The sequence below is a fragment of the Doryrhamphus excisus genome, linkage group LG6, assembly GCF_037039965.1.
Source record: "Doryrhamphus excisus strain RoL-2023G ecotype Guam linkage group LG6, RoL_Dexc_Guam_v1.1, whole genome shotgun sequence".
NCBI lineage: Eukaryota > Metazoa > Chordata > Actinopteri > Syngnathiformes > Syngnathidae > Doryrhamphus > Doryrhamphus excisus.
Window position 1 is genome coordinate 3458008 of NC_136362.1, and position 22397 is coordinate 3480404.

Here is a 22397-nt window from a genome sequence, read left to right on the forward strand (position 1 = left end):
CCCAAACTTGACCACAAACATGGATCACTCTGAATAAATGAGAAAGATGCTTATTCAACTGGGCAGCACGAGGAGAAATAAATCATTGAAATGAGTAAACACATTGTATAACACCATAACGTACTAACTTTTCATTGATTGGTTATGTACAGTGAGTTTTTTATGAAAACACATGTAATTTGAGTTTTAGTAGGTTCTTTTGCAAAAGATCTGGATAGTGAAAACAGTTAAATTGATGGTAAAACAGTCACATCATAGCAGATTGCTCACTCACCTTTGTTGATGTCCCTGATGCATGCAGCACCACTGCAGTCCGAGGCATGGACATTCTGGAGTAACAGTGACCCCTGGTGTTGGAAGATTGAACAACAATTTCATGTCTGCAGGGCTCTAATAACTGTAGAAAAGAAGCACATTTAAAAGGTTATAAAAAGTTTACGCAAATCAGTACGTTAGTACTGTATTTAGATACCCAAACTGTTGGAAATAAGCAAGTAAAACAGTGGCCATACTTCGTAAAAGTGGTTGTTCATACAGTATCGATAAATCGGCGCAGAGGTACGTGCTCATCCGGGTACCTTGTAGAACCAGGAACAAGTTAGTGCAATTCCATGTATGTACGAATAATATACCATTATTAAAAAACTATTTTTTCATGAGACCCAGAATTCCCGTCGGCACCCCTGGGTGTAACGGGAAACGGAACTCCAGCCGGAACTCAACTCCAAACCTCTGATTAGCTTCTTTTAGCCATTAGCTTCTTTTAGCCTAGCTAAAGTTGTGTACGTTCCCACGCGGTGGATGGCCAATGACAGCTCGCCATTCAATGGCGGCCAAAAGGCACATGACGAGTGCTGACCAATCACGGCGCTCCGTTTCTTCTCGGGTCTTGGGAGTGGGCGGGGATTTTGACGAGCACCAGGAAGTCTTGCACAGCCGACCGGTATTAGCTTCTGTGCTAATGGACGTCTGTCTGGGGGAGCGTTGATTTAGACGAGCCTTATTTTGGGAAGATTGCTGATTTATCCACGCCTTCCGAAGGTGACTTGGACACGCTTTGTTTTCGTGTGTTTACTTTACAGGCTGTGGTTACCCCGCTGACCACACATGTAATCACGGCTGGTCAAGAGGCTTAAGTGTAAGGCTAAATTAATGGAGCTAGGCTAACTTTAGCCCTGGCCGCTAACGTTAGTCTGAAAACTCCACTTGTTCAGTAAATACATCGATGGACTATATCACCGAAACAACGTAGAAGACATACGTATGTGTTTCTGCTGTTTATTTCTAGGGACTTTCTCAGCCCGCCTGATTTAAAGCAGGCTGGCAACATGGTGGTCAACACCGTCCGCTGGTTCCGGAAGGGACTGAGGCAGCACGACAAGCCGTCTCTGAGAGCCTTTATCCGGGGAGCAGAGTCTTTACGTTGCCTCTACGTTCTGGATTCCTGGTTTGCAGGGTCGTCAAACGTCGGCATCAACAGGTGGACACACACACACACACACATATACATATATATATATATATATATATATATATATACACATATGACCTATATATACCTACATATGTATGTGTGTGTATTTATATATGTATGTATGTACTATATATATACATACATATATAGATATGTGTGTGTAGATATGAACGTATGTATGTATGTATATGTAGGTATATATGTTTATATATGGATGCATTTATGTATGTGTATATTTGAACATATATATGTATGTATGTGTATATTTGAACATATATATGTATGTATGTACTATATATATAGACATATGTGTGTGTAGATACGAACATATGTATGTATGTATGTGTAAGTATGTGTGTGTATGCATGTATATGTAGGTATAAATGTTTATATATGGATGCATTTATGTATGTGTAGATTTGAACATATGTATGTATGTTGTATATATACTGTATGTATGTTGTGTGTATATATATCTATATATGTAGGTATGTGTAGATTTGAACATATCTATATATGTATGTGTACTTATATATATGTATGTACGCATGTACTATATATATATATGCATACATACATATATAGATGTGTGTAGATATGAACATATATATACTATGTGTGTTTGTGTATGTATGTATTGTATGTGCACATATACGTACATATATATATACTATATATGTGTGTATGTGTTTATGAGTAGATGTGAACATGTGTGTATATATTTATGTGTGTATGTATGTATGTTTATGTATGTTCATTCATTCATTTTCTACCGCTTTTCCTCACAAGGAACTGGAGCCTATCCCAGCTGTCTTCGGGCGAGAGGCGGGGTACACCCTGGACTGGTGGCCAGCCAATCACAGCACATACGTATGTATGTACATTTTCTTTATATTGTTATTCCCATAAAATGACATTTGTTTTTCATATTTCTACACTGCACCACTACATTGTTTAGTCCAATAAGCTTTTCATATAAAAAATATTCTATTAAAAACACCCCGACTACACATGGTTGACATTACTGTGTGTTTTATGGGAAAACAAAAACACTTCAGCTGACAGACTCATCAGGAAATATAAGAAGTTCAAACGTCTTTATTTTCGTCACAAACCTCTAAAACATCTTTAATTTGATTCCATTTGACTCATCTTTTATATGCTCTTTATCCCTAGTCAGATTTACATGTGTGTCATTACGGCCTTCGGCCCCTAGGTGGCGCGCAGCACCAGCGGCTGCGTTACAACTTGCTACTCAGCTGAGGCAGCGCGTGCGTGCCGACCGTCCCCGGGAAGCCTCCGTCGAAGGCGGCGTTCAGCACCTGGTCCAGGTCGCCGGCGGTGACGAAGTCGAGGTCGGCCCGCACGTTCGCCGGCAGCTCGTCCAGGTCCTTTTCGTTGCGTTTGGGGAGGATGACTCGCTTCACGCCCGCCCTGTGCGCCGCCAGGACCTTGTCTTTGATCCCGCCCACCTGAGGAAGGCAAGAGACGTCTGATTGGTTGAGGTATTTACACGCATTCTGTGGCGTTTCCGGGTTGTTAAAAGCAATGTAGTGAAACAAAGCGAATGTTTGGCTCCCTCTGTCGGTGGACGGCATGGGTACTGCACTTAAGGGGTGGAGCTACGCACAGCAGTCTTTTGATTGGTTGAAAGGTCGCTTCTGTTTGGAACATTCAAAGAAGAGAATAAAGTAGGCGACATACAGCATACAGGATTACGTAAATATGCATATTTTTGTAAAAATTATAATTATTTTTCAAAAAATTAGAAAACATCACAATTACCATAAGTCTATGAAAATGTATAAATATGTTAAAAATGTAATTTCCCACTGCTGTAATGGCTGCCATTTTTACATGTGTATGTCTGATGATCCTTTTTCCCACTTCAATTGGTGGTCCTTGAACACACCATAGTTGTGAGCTAGGATTTGGCACGCCGTGACTCCGATATCCATCGAAAACCGCAATCGTTTATGCATTCTTTTTTGAAAAAGAGCGACGGGATGTGGCGGGGATCCTCAAACTGCGGTGCGGCGAGGGGCGACCGTACATCATCATGCATGTGTGTGTGTGGTGACCCACCGGCAGCACCAGCCCTCGAAGCGTGATCTCTCCGGTCATGGCGACATCGGATCGCACCAGTCGGCCACTAAACAGAGAGGCCAGGCAGGTTACTATGGTAACCCCGGCAGAGGGGCCGTCCTTGGTGACGGCTCCGGCGGGGAAGTGGAGATGGATGTCTGTGCCTTCTAGCGGGTCCGGCCCCCCCGCCACTGCCGGCGACAAACAAACGTCCACACTCGTATCGCCGCATGTGAAAGTCCCGTGTCGTGTGCCGTTACAGGACTCACTGTTGGTGAGCTGGTAGGTTTTGGCGTTGGCTCGGAGCCAGCTGATTGACAGATGCGCCGATTCCTTCATGACGTCTCCGAGCTGCCCCGTGAGCGTCAGCTGACCTTCGCCCTCCGTTCGACTGGCCTCCACGAACATGATCTCCCCGCCAAAAGGGGTCCAGGCAAGACCGAGGGCCACGCCGGGTAGGGTGAGACGCTCCGACACCTAAACCACACACATACATTTTACGAGGGGGGGGGGGGGGGCAGACCTCAATAAAAGAAGTCCTCTTTTCCAAATGAGGTCATAAATGTGTAAAAAAGAGTGACATAACGGGAGGTGCATCAAAATAAAAATGATTTAGAGCAGATGTCGAGTTCAAAGACTCACAACAATCTTTTTTTTTTTTGTGGGGGGGGGCGGGGGGTTACAACATTTGGAGATCCAGTTGTCCACTTTGGAAGCGAGGATTTAGGAACTTAACCGGAATGATCTGATTACCTCCATGTCGAAGACCGGCGCTCCAAGGATGTCTTTGAGGGCCGCATAGTCGATCACGATGGGCATCTCCGGGGGTGCCGTCTTATCTGTTCAGTAAATAATAACGCATTAGCCCCCCCCCCCTCACAGACAGGAGCTTCAACAAAGCTGAACCGAGAAGAACGTTATCTGAAGCACATGGTTCCAGTTCAAGGGGACCTTTGTATTGAGTTGTGGACTCCTATAGAGCAGCTACACAAAATAACCAAGCACACAAAGCTTTCTAGATCTTCTAGAACGTGCACCTATTCCAGCAGTATTTCCTCGGATCTCATGCTAACCAAGAAAATGGTCTGTTTAAAATCACTTGATACTACCCTATCAAGAAGTGGAGGTCTATCCTATCAAGTAGTGGAGGTGTACACTATCAAGTAGTCCACCCCATCAAGTAGCGGAAGTCCACCCTACCAAGTAGCGGAGGTCCACCCTACCAAGTAGCGGAGGTCCACCCTACCAAGTAGCGGAGGTCCACCCTACCAAGTAGCGGAGGTCCACCCTACCAAGTAGCGGAGGTCCACCCTACCAAGTAGCGGAGGTCCACCCTACCAAGTAGCGGAGGTCCACCCTACCAAGTAGCGGAGGTCCACCCTACCAAGTAGCGGAGGTCCACCCTACCAAGTAGCGGAGGTCCACCCTACCAAGTAGTGGAGGTCCACCCTATCAAGTAGCGTAGGTCCACCCTATCAAGTAGCGTAGGTCCACCCTATCAAGTAGCGGAGGTGTACTCTATCAAGTAGTCCACCCTATGAAGTAGCGGAGGTCCACCCTACCAAGTAGCGGAGGTCCACCCTACCAAGTAGCGGAGGCCCACCCTACCAAGTAGCGGAGGCCCACCCTACCAAGTAGCGGAGGTCCACCCTACCAAGTAGCGGAGGTCCACCCTACCAAGTAGCGGAGGTCCACCCTACCAAGTAGCGGAGGTCCACCCTACCAAGTAGCGGAGGTCCACCCTACCAAGTAGCGGAGGTCCACCCTACCAAGTAGCGGAGGTCCACCCTACCAAGTAGCGGAGGTCCACCCTACCAAGTAGCGGAGGTCCACCCTACCAAGTAGCGGAGGTCCACCCTACCAAGTAGCGGAGGTCCACCCTATCAAGTAGCGGAGGTCCACCCCATCAAGTAGCGGAGGTCCACCCCATCAAGTAGCGGAGGTCCACCCCACCAAGTAGCGGAGGTCCACCCCACCAAGTAGCGGAGGTCCACCCTACCAAGTAGCGGAGGTCCACCCTACCAAGTAGCGGAGGTCCACCCTACCAAGTAGCGGAGGTCCATCCTACCAAGTAGCGGAGGTCCACCCTACCAAGTAGCGGAGGTCCACCCTACCAAGTAGCGGAGGTCCACCCTACCAAGTAGCGGAGGTCCACCCTACCAAGTAGCGGAGGTCCACCCTACCAAGTAGCGGAGGTCCACCCTACCAAGTAGCGGAGGTCCATCCTATCAAGTAGCGGAGGTCCACCCTACCAAGTAGCGGAGGTCCATCCTACCAAGTAGCGGAGGTCCATCCTATCAAGTAGCGGAAATCTACCCTATCAAGTAGGGGAGGTCCATCCTATCAAGTAGGGGAGGTCCATCCTATCAACTAGGGGAGGTCTACCCTATCAAGTAGGGGAGGTCTACCCTATCAAGTAGGGGAAGTCTACCCTATCAAGTAGGGGAAGTCTACCCTATCAAGTAGGGGAGGTCCATCCTATCAAGTAGGGGAGGTCTACCCTATCAAGTAGGGGAAGTCTACCCTATCAAGTAGGGGAAGTCTACCCTATCAAGTAGGGGAAGTCTACCCTATCAAGTAGGGGAAGTCCACCCTATCAAGTAGGGGAAGTCCACCCTATCAAGTAGTGGAGGTCATCATCTTCATCTGCGGCATCTCACCTCCTTGACTCTCAGAGGTCAAATCCTCGCTCTTGGAATCTGTTTGGTTTTCAGCGATCTTCACGGCCACGGCTCGACAGATCGCTCCCATCTTCCTTTCCAGGGAGCGCACGCCCGCCTCACGCGTGTACCTGTCGGGATAAACAATATCAATAGGAGCACCGGCCGCAAATGGCGCCCGGAGCTGCATTTTGGACACCCCTACGCCTTCGCATGCTAGTAGCTAGTTCTCAAGTCAGTCGAGTGCTTCCAAACCAAAATGAAGTCTCTAATGAATTCATGGGCGTGCGTTCGTAAGCCGGGAACGCCATAAACGGGAAGACCACCTGTCTAATGGATGACGGTTGCGTATTAGTTTGACAGATGTTCTCGCTCCGTGCCAGCGAGATACAAATAGTCAATCAAGCCCTTGACAACTTAATGACGGCCTCCGATAACGACTCTGCGGAATTCCATGCGAGCTACCAGCTGTGCTCGCATGGAAGCGAGGCCTCACACAGACTCTTCCAACCCAATATCCTGGTACGTTTCGGGAATAGACAGGTGTCCCGGACGTCTCCCTGAAGTTAGCCTGTACCTGTTTATGATTTCCTTTGTAGTGTCTGCCGGTATATGCAGTTGTTTATCCGTTAGTCCGTGCTGCTCCAGTTGGTTTGGGATCAGGTGCCGGTGAGTTATCTCCACCTTCTCCTCCTGGGTGTAGCCTGAAACACAAATCCCGTCATTTTATTCACATGAATTTTGTCCTTGAACTTAAGTAAAACTAAAATCATGTTGTTTAGTAACAGCAGAAAGGACACCAGCAAATACAAATAGACGGTGTAGACATTGAAAGTGTGACGGATAACTATAAAAATAACTGTAAAAGCAATCTTCACTCGCTAAATGTACTGCAAAAAAAGGCCAGTAAGGATAATTCATAATGCCGCCTACAGAGAACATACTAACTCCTTATTTCTAAAATCACAAATACTTCAACTTGCTGATATAGTTCATCTTCAAACAGCTAAAATAATGCATAAGGCTAAAAATAACCAATTAGCTAAAAATGCCATATCACCTTGTACTTCGGTACGGAATAAAAAAAAAAAAACAACCTTAAATTGTATTAAGAAAGCAGGAAGTGAACAAATGTAACAGTTACTGATTGTGAAAGTACCAGATGGAGGGGTAGGATTTAATAAGCTTAATTTAATTTAATAAGCTGCTGGGTTCAGAGGTCCAAAACAAACAAACAAAAAAATTTAATTAAAAAAAACTATATTATGGAAAGCAGGAAGTGAACAAATGTAACAGTTACTGATCGTAAAAGTACCAGATGGAGGGGTAGAATTTAATAAGCTTAATTTAATTTAATAAGCTGCTGGGGTCAGAGGTCCAAAACAAACAAAAAATATATATTTTATTTAATTTAATTAAAAAAAAACTTAAACTACATTATGGAAAGCAGGAAGTGAACAAATTTAACAGTTACTGATTGTAAAAGTACCAGATGGAGGGGTAGGATTTAATAAGCTTAATTTAATTTAATAAGCTGCTGGGTTCAGAGGTCCAAAACAAACAAACAAAAAAATTTAATTAAAAAAAACTATATTATGGAAAGCAGGAAGTGAACAAATGTAACAGTTACTGATCGTGAAAGTACCAGATGGAGGGGTAGAATTTAATAAGCTTAATTTAATTTAATAAGCTGCTGGGTTCAGAGGTCCAAAACAAACAAAAAAATTAATTAAAAAAACTATATTATGGAAAGCAGGAAGTGAACAAATGTAACAGTTACTGATTGTAAAAGTACCAGATGGAGGGGTAGAATTTAATAAGCTTAATTTAATTTAATAAGCTGCTGGGTTCAGAGGTCCAAAACAAAAACAAAAAAAATTAATAAAAAAAACTATATTATGGAAAGCAGGAAGTGAACAAATGTAACAGTTACTGATCCTAATCAAATCCTAATCAACACTTTACCACCGACCGGTTCCAAATCTGACCTTGCAGCACATCACGTTGCATAACGTACGCAACATCGGCGTATCTAATCGTGATTGGACACACAGCTGGACAACACACTCGCAGTACACGTTTGATGTTCGTGCTAACGTTGTGAGCGGCGCGACCCCCCCCCCCCCCCCAACGCTGAACTCACCCGGCACCTGCAGCACTTCCATCCTGTCCAGGAGGGCGGGGGGAATGGTCGCCGTGGTGTTGGCAGTGGCGATAAAAAGCACTTGAGAGAGATCAAACGCCACGTTGAGATAGTGGTCTGTGAAGCTGTGGTTCTGCTCCGGGTCTAGCACCTACGGGGAGATCCAGATCCGAAGCTTAGCTTTTCCAGAAAAGGTCATCTTAGGGTAAGGTTCAGGTGATGAAAAGGAATCTGACCTCGAGCAGTGCAGCTGCAGGATCGCCTTGGAGGCTTTTCCCCAGTTTGTCCACTTCATCCAGGAGGAAAACTGGATTATTGACCCCCACTGTCTTCAAACCGTTGATGATGCGGCCCGGCATGCTGCCAACGTACGTACGTCTGAAAGAAAAAAATCCATCAATTTTCTTTTTTTGTGGTAAAAAAAATAAAACAATAAATAAAAAAAGAGAAAAAAATCAATCAATTTTCTTTTTTGTGGTTAAAAAAATAAATCAATAAATAAAAAAGAGAAAAAAAAATTAAAAATCCATCAATTATATTTTGTGGTTAAAAACAATTAATTAAAAAAAAGGAGAAGAAAAAGAAAAAATCCATCAGTTGTTTTTTTTTTTGTTTTTTGTGGTTAAAAAAATAAAACAAATTTAAAAAAAGAGAAAAAAATCATCAATTTTCTTTTTTTGTGGTTAAAAAAATAAAACAATAAATACAAAAGAGAAAAAAATCCATTAATTTTCTTTTTTGTGGTTAAAAAATAAATCAATAAATAAAAGAGAAAAAAAATAAAAATCCATCAATTATATTTTTTGTGGTTAAAAACAATTAATTAAAAAAGAGAAGGAAAAAGAAAAAATCCATCAATTGTCTTTCTTTTGTTTTTTGTGGTTAAAAAAATAAAACAATAAATTAAAAAAAGAGAAAAAAATCATCAATTTTCTTTTTTGTGGTTAAAAAAATAAATCAATAAATAAAAAGAGAAAAAAAATCCATCAATTTTCTTTTTTTGTGGTTAAAAAAGTTATTAAAAAGAGGAGAAAAAAATCCATCAGTTTTCTTTTTTGTGGTTAAAACAATAAATAAAAAAAGGAAAAATTAAAAAATCCATCAATTTTCTTTTTTTTTGTGGTTAAAATTTATTTAAAAAGGAGAAAAAAATCCATCAATTTTCTTTTTTAAAATTTATTTTATTTTCTTTGTATTTTATTATTTTATTATTTTATTATTTTATTATTTTATTATTTTATTATTTTATTATTTTATTATTTTATTATTTTATTATTTATTCTGTCATCGCATTCTGAGACTCTAGCCCCACCTAGTGTTTGACCTGAGAAGCACATGTGTGTGCGCCATACTCTATTCTCATTTTACACTTGAATACGGGCCAGTTAAAAATGCACGGTGGACCGCATTTGGCCTGCGGGCGGTAGTTTTGACACCCCTGCTTTCAACGGTAACATTAAGAGATACCCTTCACACATTCTGTGTTGAGAAACCATTGGGAATTCATTAGTGTCAAATTTTATTTGAAGAAGGCCGAGTAAGATGGCATTTAAAGGTTCTATAAATCCACGCTTGATTCCTGCAAGATCTTAGAAGTTCATGTCACTCACGGTTGGTGTGCTCCACACATGGTTTCCATTTGGAACTAGTCTCTTTCAAATACAGAAGAGGTCTAAAGCAGACGTGGGCAGACTACATAAGCTTTTCTTTGATTTCTTTAAGCCTTGACTAGAAAAGCGGTAGCCAGCAATGAGATATGGGATGACATTTTTAATTATTCCAATTATAATTATGGTTTCTGGAGAGGTGAAGAGGTGCTTTCTAGTCTTCATTACGCTCAACCTGGATGACAAGAAGCAGAGAAGCAGGCTTTCCATGACAATTTCATATCTATTTTTTACATTTCTTTTGGAGTTTTATGGTGTTCTTACTTTTTTTAGGTCTTTGAGGACATTAATGATGAGTGACAGTCTCATCCTCTTTATTCTAATGATAGATAGATAGATAGATAGATAGATAGATAGATAGATAGATAGAATGATAGATCAATAGATGGATGGATGGATAGAACAATAGAGATAGATAGAACGATAGATATAGATAGAACAATAGATGGATGGATGGATAGAACGATAGATATAGATAGAACGATAGATAGATAGAACGATGGATCGATGGATGGATAGATAGAACGATGGATGGATAGATAGATAGATAGAACGATGGATGGATGGATAGATAGAATGACAGATAGATAGATGGATAGAACGATGGATAGATAGAACGATAGATGGATAGATATATAGATAGAACCATAGATATAGATAGAACGATGGATAGATAGAATGATATGGATGATAGAACGATAGACAGAACGATAGATCGATAGATATAGATAGAAAGATGGATGGATGGATAGAATGATAGATGGATAGATATATAGATAGAACCATAGATATAGATAGAACGATGGATGGATGGATGGATAGATAGAACGATGGATGGATGGATGGATAGATAGAATGATATGGATGGATAGAACGATAGACAGAACGATAGATATAGATAGAAAGATGGATGGATGGATAGAACGATAGGTAGATAGAACAATGGATAGATAGATAGATAGATAGAACCATAGATATAGATAGAACGATGGATGGATGGATGGATAGAACAATAGAGATAGATAGAATGATAGATCTAGATAGAAAGATGGATAGAACGATGGATGGATGGATAGAACGATAGATGAATATATAGATAGATAGATAGATAGATAGATAGATAGATAGATAGATAGATAGATAGATAGATAGAACCATAGATATAGATAGAACGATGGATGGATGGATGGATAGAACAATAGAGATAGATAGAATGATAGATCTAGATAGAAAGATGGATAGAACGATGGATGGATGGATAGAACGATAGATGAATATATAGATAGATAGATAGATAGATAGATAGATAGAACCATAGATATAGATAGAACGATGGATGGATGGATGGATGGATAGAACAATAGAGATAAATAGAACTATAGATCGATAGAACGATAGATATAGATAGAACGATGGATGGATGGATAGAACGATGGATAGATAGATAGATAGATAGAATGATATGGATGGATAGAACGATAGACAGAACGATAGATATAGATAGAAAGATGGATGGATGGATAGAACGATAGATGAATATATAGATAGATAGATAGATAGATAGATAGAACGATGGATGGATGGATGGATGGATAGAACAATAGAGATAAATAGAACTATAGATCGATAGAACGATAGATATAGATAGAACGATGGATGGATGGATAGAACGATGGATAGATAGATAGAACGATAGATGGATAGAACCATAGATATAGATAGAACGATGGATGGATAGATAGAACGATAGATGGATGGATAGAACGATGGATGGATAGATAGATAGATAGAATGATATGGATGGATAGAACGATAGACAGAACGATAGATATAGATAGAAAGATGGATGGATGGATAGAACGATAGGTAGATAGAACGATGGCTGGATGGATAGATAGAATGATGGATAGATAGATAGATAGATAGATCCATAGATATAGATAGAACGATGGATGGATGGATAGATAGATAGAATGATAGATGGATGGATAGATCGATATAACGATAGCTATAGATAGAACGATGGATAGATAGATAGAATGATATAGATGGATAGAACGATAGACAGAACGATAGAATGATTGATATAGATAGAAAGATGGATGGATAGATAGATAGATAGATATATAGAACAATAGATATAGATAGAACGATAGATGGATGGATGGATGGATAGAACGATAGGTCAATAGAATGATAGATGGATGGATAGATCGATATAACGATAGCTATAGATAGATACGGGTGATAGATGGATGGATGGATAGATAGAACGATAGAACGATAGATTCCATTGCTGAGCGGTGAGTTCAAGTGTAGTTGTTAAACGACATGGTCCAATTGTGCAGCCATGTCGACGGTGCCATTCAACAGCCTGTCAAGCCAACTGCTGATTTGGCAGAGCTACAAACACGGTCGGCGTGACCCAAATTATGGCCGTATTTTTTTTTAATGGTCCTAACAGACGTTTAAAAAAAAGACAACCTTTTGTTTGGTACTTTCTCCTATTTTATGGCGCTTATGTGGCTCTCTTTGGATATCCCCCAACGTAGCAACGTAGTCTTGAATTGGGTCTGTATGCTACTGAAAAACACATACCTGTGGCCCCGAATGTCAGACTGGTCGCACACGCCGCCGAGAGCAATACGGTGGAACTCCCTGCCGAGAGTCTTAGCGATGGAACGGCCAACACTGGTCTTACCAACTCCTGGTGGTCCCGCAAAGCAAAGGATGGGACCCTAGCAACACGGATAAAGTCTTAAAAAAAACTGCAACATCCAAATCATAATAATAATAATAATAATAATAATAATAAAGTGGAACCTTTAGTGAAGCTTTGAGCTGTCGAACAGCCAGGTACTCCAGCACGCGTCTCTTCAGCTTGTCCAGCGCGTAGTGATCATTATCCATTAAAGTCCGGGCAGCTCGGATATCCAAGCAGTCTGAAAGATGCAGACAAAGCTATAAATAGCATCACACTATGACGTCATCATTCCTATTGAAATGAATGAATGAATGAATGACGGCTGATATATGAGTAGAACTTCCACCCTACAGCTGAACAGGTATCCATTCCTGATCAAAGTTTCAACACCAAGAATTCCCATTTTGCACTGTTGGACCTTAAGGAAGTTCTATGTAGGAATGCCGGAACAAGAAATGGGAATGTCAGAGCTCTCTTTGCTGTAATATTATTATTATTAGCAATATTGCTGATTTGATATGAGGCAGTATATACTGTATTTTCTGGACTATACGTCGCTCCGGAGTATAAGTCGCCCAAGGACAAAAATGCATCATTAGGTATAAAAAACATATTTAAGTCGCACTGGAGTATAAGTCGCACAAGGCCAAAAATGCATAATTAGGTATAAAAAACATACATAAGTCATACTGGAGTATAAGTCGCACAAAGCCAAAAATGCATAATTAGGGAGAAAAAAAACATACATAAGTCGCACAAGGCCAAAAATGCATAATTAGGTATAAAAAACATACATACGTCATACTGGAGTATAAGTCACACAAGGCCAAAAATGCATACTTAGGTAGAAAAAAACATACATAAGTCGCACAAGGCCAAAAATGCATCATTAGGTAGAAAAAACATACATAAGTCGCACTGGAGTATAAGTCGCACAAGGCCAAAAATGCATCATTAGGTAGAAAAAACATACATAAGTCGCACTGGAGTATAAGTCGCACAAGGCCAAAAATGCATCATTAGGTAGAAAAAACATACATAAGTCGCACTGGAGTATAAGTTGCACAAGGCCAAAAATCCATAATTAGGTAGAAAAAAAAAACATACATAAGTCGCACTGGAGTATAAGTCGCACAAGGCCAAAAATCCATAATTAGGTAGAAAAAAAAAACATACATAAGTCGCACTGGAGTATAAGTTGCACAAGGCCAAAAATGCATAAGTAGGTAGAAAAAAACATATATAAGTCATACTGGAGTATAAGTCGCACAAGGCCAAAAATGCATAATTAGGTAGAAAAAAACATACATAAGTCACCCAAGGCCAAAAAGGCATAATTAGGTAGAAAAAAACATAAATAAGTCGCACTGGAGTATAAGTCGCACAAGGCCAAAAATGCATAATTAGGTAGAAAAAAACATACATAAGTCACCCAAGGCCAAAAAGGCATAATTAGGTAGAAAAAAACATAAATAAGTCGCACTGGAGTATAAGTCGCACAAGGCCAAAAATGCATAAGTAGGTAGAAAAAAACATACATAAGTCATACTGGAGTATAAGTCGCACAAGGCCAAAAATGCATAATTAGGTAGAAAGAAAACATACATAAGTCGCCCAAGGCCAAAAAGGCATAATTAGGTAGAAAAAAACATACATAAGTCGCACTGGAGTATAAGTCGCACAAGGCCAAAAATGCATAAGTAGGTAGAAAAAAACATACATAAGTCGCAGAAGGCCAAAAATGCATAATTAGGTAGAAAAAAAACATACATAAGTCGCTCTGGAGTATAAGTCGCTGGAACAGCCAACCTATGAAAAAAAGTGCGATTTATATTCCGTAAAATACGGTAACTTTTTTCTACAGGCAAGTACGATATATATGAATATATGCATATACTGCATGTCCCAATGTACTGCATCGATATGGAACCTTCATACTTATGTACGTATCTATGAAGCTCATGTCAGCAGCCACTCACGGCTGTGCGGAATGACAGAGCAAATGAGGTCAGGAAATCCGGACATGTTTTTATGAAATTTGAAGGCTTCCATCGGCCCCCACAGTCACACTCAGGAGAACCACATGTTTAACAGTAGTGAGAACTGAAAACAACGCGGCCAAATACTTCAACACTGCAGTAACTCTCCAAAGACATGAATCAACTTTTTCCACATGGTGCAAAACACTTGCACTGGGCATTGGGTAATGGGTAATGGTGTAGAAAACACAATAGCGCCCAAAAGACCGTTTAGTGTTTCTTGGAAAATGGACATTGATGAAATATGAAAACGTCAACAGTCTTGTTCAATATGACATTATTGCTCTCCTCGTTGGACGCTGCCTCACATCTCCAAGACAGCTGTTGTTCCCCGTCCCAGTAAAACCTCATGACAAGGGGGGTCAGGAAGTCAGGGTCAGAGGTCAGGGGTTGTGGACTTCATTGCAATGTCGGGCTTTTCATCTGAGAGGGCTATTTTTTTTTTGTCTTTGTATTTTCTTTTATCTCCGTTAATACACAAATCTTATGCATATTTTATACTTATATATACTTATACTTATATCTTATACTTATTGATTTTATGCAAGTACTTCTCATCCATGATGTTAACTGTATCATACATAATCCACAATTTAGTAAAAAGAGTTAATTGTGATTATTTTGTTCCAAGACCCAACAGTGATAAGTGAATTTCAGCACAGTAGGAATTCTTATTGAGAAATTAAATATTTTTCGTGTGGCTAAAAATGTGTAATACGGTAACAAAGTGGCGGGTAGACATAAAGTTACATCAGGATTTCAGTCCGAATCTTACAAAGAATGCTTAACTCATCACACGGCAACTTAACACTCAAAAGGTATACTTTATATATTATACTTATACCACTGATTTCATGCAAGACATCTTGTTAACTGTATCATACATAATCCACAACTTAGTAACAACAGTTAATTGTATTTTGTTCCAAGACCCAACAGTGATAAGTGAATTTCAGCAAAGTAGGAATTCTTATTGAGAAATTTAATATTTTTCGTGTGGCTAAAAATGTGTAATACGGTAACAAAGTGGCGGGTAGACACAAAGTTACATCAGGATTTCAGTCCGAATCTTACAAAGAACGCTTAACTCATCACACAGCAACTTAACACTCAAAAGGTATACTTTATATATTATACTTATACCACTGATTTCATGCAAGACATCTTGTTAACTGTATCATACATAATCCACAATTTAGTAACAACAGTTAATTGTGATTATTTTGTTCCAAGACCCAACAGTGATAAGTGAATTTCAGCAAAGTAGGAATTCTTATTGAGAAATTTAATATTTTTCGTGTGGCTAAAAATGTGTTTCCTACGGTAACAAAGTGGCGGGCAGACACAAAGTTACATCAGGATTTCAGTCCGACTCTTACAAAGAACGCTTAACTCATCACACAGCAACTTAACACTCAAAAAAATTTCATGTTTAGTAAAAGTTTCATAATGCATTTCGTCTGAGCAAAGTATTTCATTGGAGTACAAGCGGCTTATCTTATCTTGGATTCTACAGAATCTAAAAAGGTTATTGTGTGCCGCTGCTCTACAGGAGCCCACAACTCAATACAAAGGGTCGAAAAATGAGCGTAATCTGTTTTAGAAGTACTGGATCTTATTTATTGGCACATTCCGAAGTACTTATGAAGATGTTTTCCCAACCGGCGCTGTCATGATGAGGTCTGACATTTTTACAATGAAGGTGGAGAGGTCACCTTCTCACACCTGAAGGTATGCGTGGGGGGGGGGGGAGGCAGCGTTTGTTTGTATTATATATAAATATATATATATATATTTTTTTTTTTTTCTTCTTTTACCTTTGGTGCTTTTGCTCCATGGAAGTTCTACCATCAAGTCCAAGTAGTTCCTCGTGAGGGCGTACTCCGGCATGGACTGCGGCATCTTCTTCAATCTTCAATCAGATGAACATACGCATATTAGATATTATATTAGACAATATTACAGTTTATGACCGATATTTGTCAGGGATGTTTTATCGGAATAGCAGACCACCCGCCAAAAAAAACGGCATTCATGGCATCCACTCGTTATGCTCTAACACGGGGGGTCTCAAACATGCGGCCCGCGGGCCAAATGTGGCCCGCAGGACACTAGTTTGAGGCCCCCGCCTTGATATGAAATTTTAATGCAAGTTTGATACGGATGCTGTATGGTATCATGTACCCAGAAAAAAATTATTACGTTTGATTAATGTTCATGTTAAAGGTTAAATAACTGTTAATAGTTATCCTCACTATCCGTGTGGAAGTGGTAAGTTTCTGGTGATTTAAGTTTAAAGGAAATAACTCGAAGGCTACCGTTTAAGTTGCTAGCGCGCTAGTTTGCGAGCTAGCATGTTTCTCAAGACGCCGCAGTTGCGCAATATTTATTTATTTTAATATATTATTTTAATATTTATTTATTTTCATTTTATTTTGTGTAGAAAAATAAAAATTAAGATATCTGAGAACAGTGGAATGTTTTATCAGAGCTTTTATTGTAGAAAATCAGAACCAAAGCAAAGTTTATTAATTTTTCAGTTTTTAATAAATGCGTTTTTTTTTTTGTTTTTTTTTGGAAAACCTGATGCGGCCCAGCCTTGCCCAGACCCTAGCTCCAGTGGCCCCCAGGTAAATTGAGTTTGAGACCCCTGCTCTAACACAACCCATCAATCAAAATGCATTCTAGAACACGTCCCTAAAATCTGAGATATTATGAGATATTTCAAAAACATAAATAAAACTTAATCATCACCAAGACACCAAGAGCTTGAATTGACATGTTCACCTTTTAAGCTCCTTCATGCAAACCCTGAGAGCTGCTTCAGGCATGTTGGCCCCATGAACCTTCCTCTCCAAGGAGGTCGTGTCGTCCCCATCCTCGTCTTCATCCTCCTCATTTAGATCAAACTGCCGTCCCGGAAGGACCCCGCCTTTGCGCACAGTTAACACCTGGAGGGACGCCACACAAACACTTTTTTTTTGGACTGCAGATGTTGCTAAATGAAACACGGGGGGGGGGGATTGAATTCCTTGTTACCGTCTTTTCCTGACCGGGCATCATTTTCCTGGTTTTCTGCAGCAGTTTGAGACCCTCGATTTGTCTGGTCAGCATGGGAAGTGTTTTCTTAAAACGCTCCTCCAAGCTAACGGCGTCCAGGACCTTCATGGAAAAGCGCAACACTTTTTTTTTCCTGACACTGACACCCGGAAATGTTCTTACCTGCAATTTCTCCTTGTTTGAGGTGCGGATCATAGACGCAACAACATCCGGAAGAGTTTCCTTGGGAAGGCTGTCCAACAGACGGCGGAATTTGGCCACCACTGGAACAGACACGTCCAACATACCTAGCAACTGCACACACACACACACACACACACACACGCATGCGGTAGTTAGGATTACGGCCGGAACGTGCAGTTTGCTAAATCCAAGAGCCCATCATTCATCATAGCACGGTGTTGCTATCTCGACAAAGTCGGAATGCGAGAGGTCTTTTCTTATTTGGAAATCCAAGGAAATCCAGCTGGAATAGGTGTAGATTCTGAAAGATCTAGAAAGCTTTCTGTGCTTATTGATTCCATCACTCAACACTAAGGCATGGAAATATGCTTAATAGGTCCAATTTAATAGCAATAGCCAAAAAATTTAGATGGAATAGGTGTAGACTCTGAAAGATCTAGAAAGCCTTCTGTGCTTATTGAGTCCATAACTCAATACTAAATGATAGAAATATGCATAATATGTCAAATTTAATAGCAATAGCCAAAAAATCCATCTGGAATAGGTGTAGATTCTGAAAGATCTAGAAAGCCTTCTGTGCTTATTGAGTCCATAACTCAATACTAAAGGATAGAAATATGCATAATAGGTCTAATTTAATAGCAATAACCAAAAAAAATAGCTGGAATAGGTGTAGATTCTGAAAGATCTAGAAAGCCTTCTGTGCTTATTGAGTCCATAACTCAATACTAAATGATAGAAATATGCATAATAGGTCAAATTTAATAGCAATAGCCAAAAAATCCATCTGGAATAGGTGTAGATTCTGAAAGATCTAGAAAGCCTTCTGTGCTTATTGAGTCCATAACTCAATACTAAATGATAAAAATATGCATAATAGGTCCAATTTAATAGCAATAACCAAAAACACAACTCCTGACACGCACCTGTAACGCAGCCTGGTAGAACTTCTGGGACAACTCCTGCAGGTCTCCATCTTCGGCCGTGCCCCCCCCTGCCGGGGTCGTGTAATGTTCCAGTTTATCCAACTGTTCCACCTGCAAATTCCAGATGGGACAGATGATGAGCGATATTTTATACGATATTTTCACATCATTCTCCAGGACTCACCTCCGCCAACGCAAAGGGTCGATCCGTCAGCAGGCTCGACACGCTGAAACGGCACAATCCGGTGATGAGGAGGGTGTAGTGGGGCTTCGGCCAATTACTGCCCACGACCTGCACCGCGATCCCCGCGGTACCGATTCTACAGACACACAAAAATTGTGTGATGACAACATGAGAGTCGGTAATATATTATTATTATTATTATTATTATTATTATTATTATTATTATTACTCCAGTCATCAGATTGCTATGTGATCGCAAATGTGGCCCGCAGGACACTAGTTTGATGCCCCCGCCTTGATATGGATGCTGTATGGTATCATGTACCCAGATAAAATTATTACGTTTGATTCATGTTCATGTTAAAGGTTAAATAACTGTTAATAGTTATCCTCCCTATCCGTGTGGAAGTGGTAATTTTTGGGCGATTTAAGTTGAAAGAAAATAACTTGAAGGCTACCGTTTAGGTCGCTAGCGCTCTAGTTTGCGAGTTAGCATGTGGCTAAAGACCCTGCAGTTGCGTAATAGGTTGTAAATAAAAAGTATAAATGTGACTATAGTCGTGTTTTGTCATGTCTACAGGGCTCTAATAATGCTTTGTTCATTTTAATATGAAAAAAATAATTTGTCTACCCACCAACTATATGTGGTTTCTTAAGTTTTTATTATTATTATTATTATATTTATTTATTACTGATTGATTGATTTTATTTATTCTTGATTTGTTTATTTTTCATCTTATGTTTTTCTTGTAGAAAATCAGAACCAAAGCAAAGTTTTTTTAATTTTTTTGTTTTTAATAAATGTGATTTTTGTTTTTTGGGGGGGGAAAACCTGATGCGGACCAGTCTCACCCGGACCTGAGCTCCAGTGGCCCCCAAGTAAATTGAGTTTGAGACCCCTGATCTATGGACTAACTCATGACTCCATTGATTGAAACATTAAACTTCAGATTCATAAACTAATTGTTGTATTAATTTACTAAACATCATTTACTTTTTATTGCAAAAAATACAAATTTCTTGCAATTTTTTCAACATCTTTACATTTTGAAGTTTACAGGATTCCGTATCAATCAAAAAAATAGCCTGCAGTCTCTCATTCTTATTGACACTTCCAGGTCTGCCCTGCAGTCTTCCCAGCCTTTATGGACCAGCGCCTTCTAATTATGCAAGACACGTAACTCTTTAGAGTTTTTAGTGGTGGACAGATTCCGACAAGAAACTTAGCTCTTTACAAGTGGTTTGGACTCGACTTGACAGTCCCTTCAAAGACTTTTGAAATTTACTTAGGAATTTCATTTTTATTAGCAAAATTACAAGTTCTTGGTATTGGTTGCACGGCGGTCGAGTGGTTAGCGCGAAGACGTCACAGCTAGGAGACCGGAGTTAAATCCCACCGTCGGCCGTCTCTGTGTGGAGTTTGCATGTTCTCCCCGGGTTTTCTCCGGGTATTCCGGTTTCCTCCCACATTCCAAAAAAACATGCTAGGTTAATTAGCAACTCCAATTTGAGTGTGAATGGTTGTTTGTCTATATGTGCCTGTGATTGGCCTCTCACCCGAAGACAGCTGGGATAGGCTCCAGCACCCCTTTGACTCTTGTGAGTGGTAGAAAATGAATAAATGTGTTTTTTTTTACCTAAAAAAAACTTAAAAATATCATCCTGTATCATTTAACACAGCATAAAAAATATGTTTTTTTCCAGTAACAGGAAATAAAAAAACATGTACTATTAGTTTAGTCAGACTGAAGCGCTGGACTGCGGGTTAAAGTCCACTTTTGTGTGTACTTAGTTGTTTTTAAGTTGCACTTTGCACCAATCACAACTAGGAACATATTATCCATATTGTTTTTCGAGGACATATTTATATGTTACACATTATCTAAGTGGGCTCACCTCCAACTATGTGGGTGCTAAAAAAAATATGGGTGCCAAGTAAGTGTGTAATGATGAGTATTACTTGTGTAAAGTAGGCAGGTCCTCCGTGTCCTTTTGGGGGTCCCTGGTGTCGGGAATCACTCCAATGATGGTACTTTTCAGCGAAGTCCCCTTCAGCAGACGCTGTTTGATCAAGTGCATGTTCCGAGGAGTATCCACGCTAAATCGGATCGTGGAACCCGGGAGAAGCACTCCTTCGTGGGTCAGGAGCAAGGGAAGACGGTTCGGTATCTTAATCCCGTTCAAGGACGACATTATTCCACAGTTTAAGGAGAAGTTACCGTAATGCCACGATTAAAAAAACGTGACTTTGCGCTGTCAAAACTTTCATCCGGGAACTCCAAGCACTTCCTGTTATGCCTTTCAAAGTAAAACTATATAGCACCTTTTTAGGAGGTTTTAAACCCATACGAAACATTTTAGAATTTCAGATTTGAATCAGAGTTATAAAATACATGTAACATTGAACATCCAGATTACGATAATATACTTTTAAAAACATTTAAGCTAGTTTAGCTACTTTTATGTCTTAAATAAATACCCCGTTTTCATTTCCTGATTTATAACCGCAACTTCCTGTACATTTCCTGCTTTATAACGGCAAGCCGTGAAGGACACATGACAATTCATTGCGCGCAATTGTTTATAAATCGGGGACATTTGCTCTTTTAAAGCTACTTTCTAAGTCAATTATTAATAAATAAAACTAAAATATTATCCAATATACTCATATATTCATTGTTTTATTGTTTGTAGACATAAAATAATTACAAGCTATTAAAAAACTTTAAACAATTATGTTCAGGCACCACTTAGTATGTCAAGTAAAGATTACTTTTAAGTAGTATAATTAAACATAACTAATTATTAGTATGCTTCAGTCATGATCTAACGACTTGAGAGACTTGGAAAATTGTCACAAAATGTTTAAGAATTAATGTGCGCTATTAGTGTCACCATTACAGAAATGAGCTACATTTTATTGTGTATTCAATATTATAAATAAGAAAAAAAGAAAGACACAGTTTAAGTTGATAAAAATAGCAATTTAATTATTCTTTCATAAAAGTATTATCATATATAACATCATTATACATTTCCAAAAAATAAATAAATTCAGTATCTTGCATGTAAAAAAAACAAAAAAAACAAAAAAATCTATGAAACTAATCAATCTATATTCAATCCAAACAAAACCATTTGTGACTTTGCAGACGTCTGGTTGTTGTCTGTGGTCATTTCACTGATCGGAATAAACCTTTTAAATCAGGGGTGTCCAACATCCACCAGGTCGGGGGTGCTCAAGGATATTTTTCTAGTTTATTTTTGTTGAA

General features: G+C 39.7%; 1 protein-coding gene and 1 long non-coding RNA gene across 2 annotated transcripts; one reads left to right on the forward strand and one right to left on the reverse strand.

Annotated features, from left to right (window-relative positions):
* Positions 1 to 902: 902 nt before the first annotated feature.
* LOC131138872 (uncharacterized) lies at positions 903 to 4789 on the forward strand. Its single transcript, XR_013627477.1, has 5 exons — positions 903 to 1041; positions 1289 to 1480; positions 2264 to 2348; positions 2691 to 2979; positions 3822 to 4789. It is a non-coding gene; the product is annotated as an uncharacterized LOC131138872 (long non-coding RNA).
* lonp2 (lon peptidase 2, peroxisomal) lies at positions 2492 to 21407 on the reverse strand. The gene is made up of 17 exons (XM_058088149.2): positions 21086 to 21407; positions 19126 to 19261; positions 18942 to 19052; positions 17995 to 18126; positions 17812 to 17934; positions 17560 to 17723; positions 16590 to 16684; positions 12853 to 12971; positions 12628 to 12767; positions 8599 to 8740; positions 8363 to 8513; positions 6797 to 6923; positions 6220 to 6350; positions 4313 to 4398; positions 3829 to 4036; positions 3560 to 3750; positions 2492 to 2946 (listed from the first exon to the last, which is right to left on the reverse strand). Exons 1-17 carry the CDS (start codon positions 21316 to 21318, stop codon positions 2716 to 2718), a joined length of 2520 nt encoding a protein of 839 aa, XP_057944132.2. The 5' UTR covers positions 21319 to 21407; the 3' UTR covers positions 2492 to 2715.
* Positions 21408 to 22397: the final 990 nt, after the last annotated feature.

Coding starts and splice junctions, on each gene's coding strand:
- lonp2 (XM_058088149.2), bottom strand. CDS start 21,318: ATGTCGTCCTTGAACGGGATTAAGATACCGAACCGTCTTCCCTTGCTC. Junction 19,262..21,085: donor GACCTGCCTACTTTACACAA/GTAATACTCATC, acceptor GTGTGTCTGTAG/AATCGGTACCGCGGGGATCG. Junction 17,724..17,811: donor TGCCCGGTCAGGAAAAGACG/GTAACAAGGAAT, acceptor GCGTCCCTCCAG/GTGTTAACTGTGCGCAAAGG.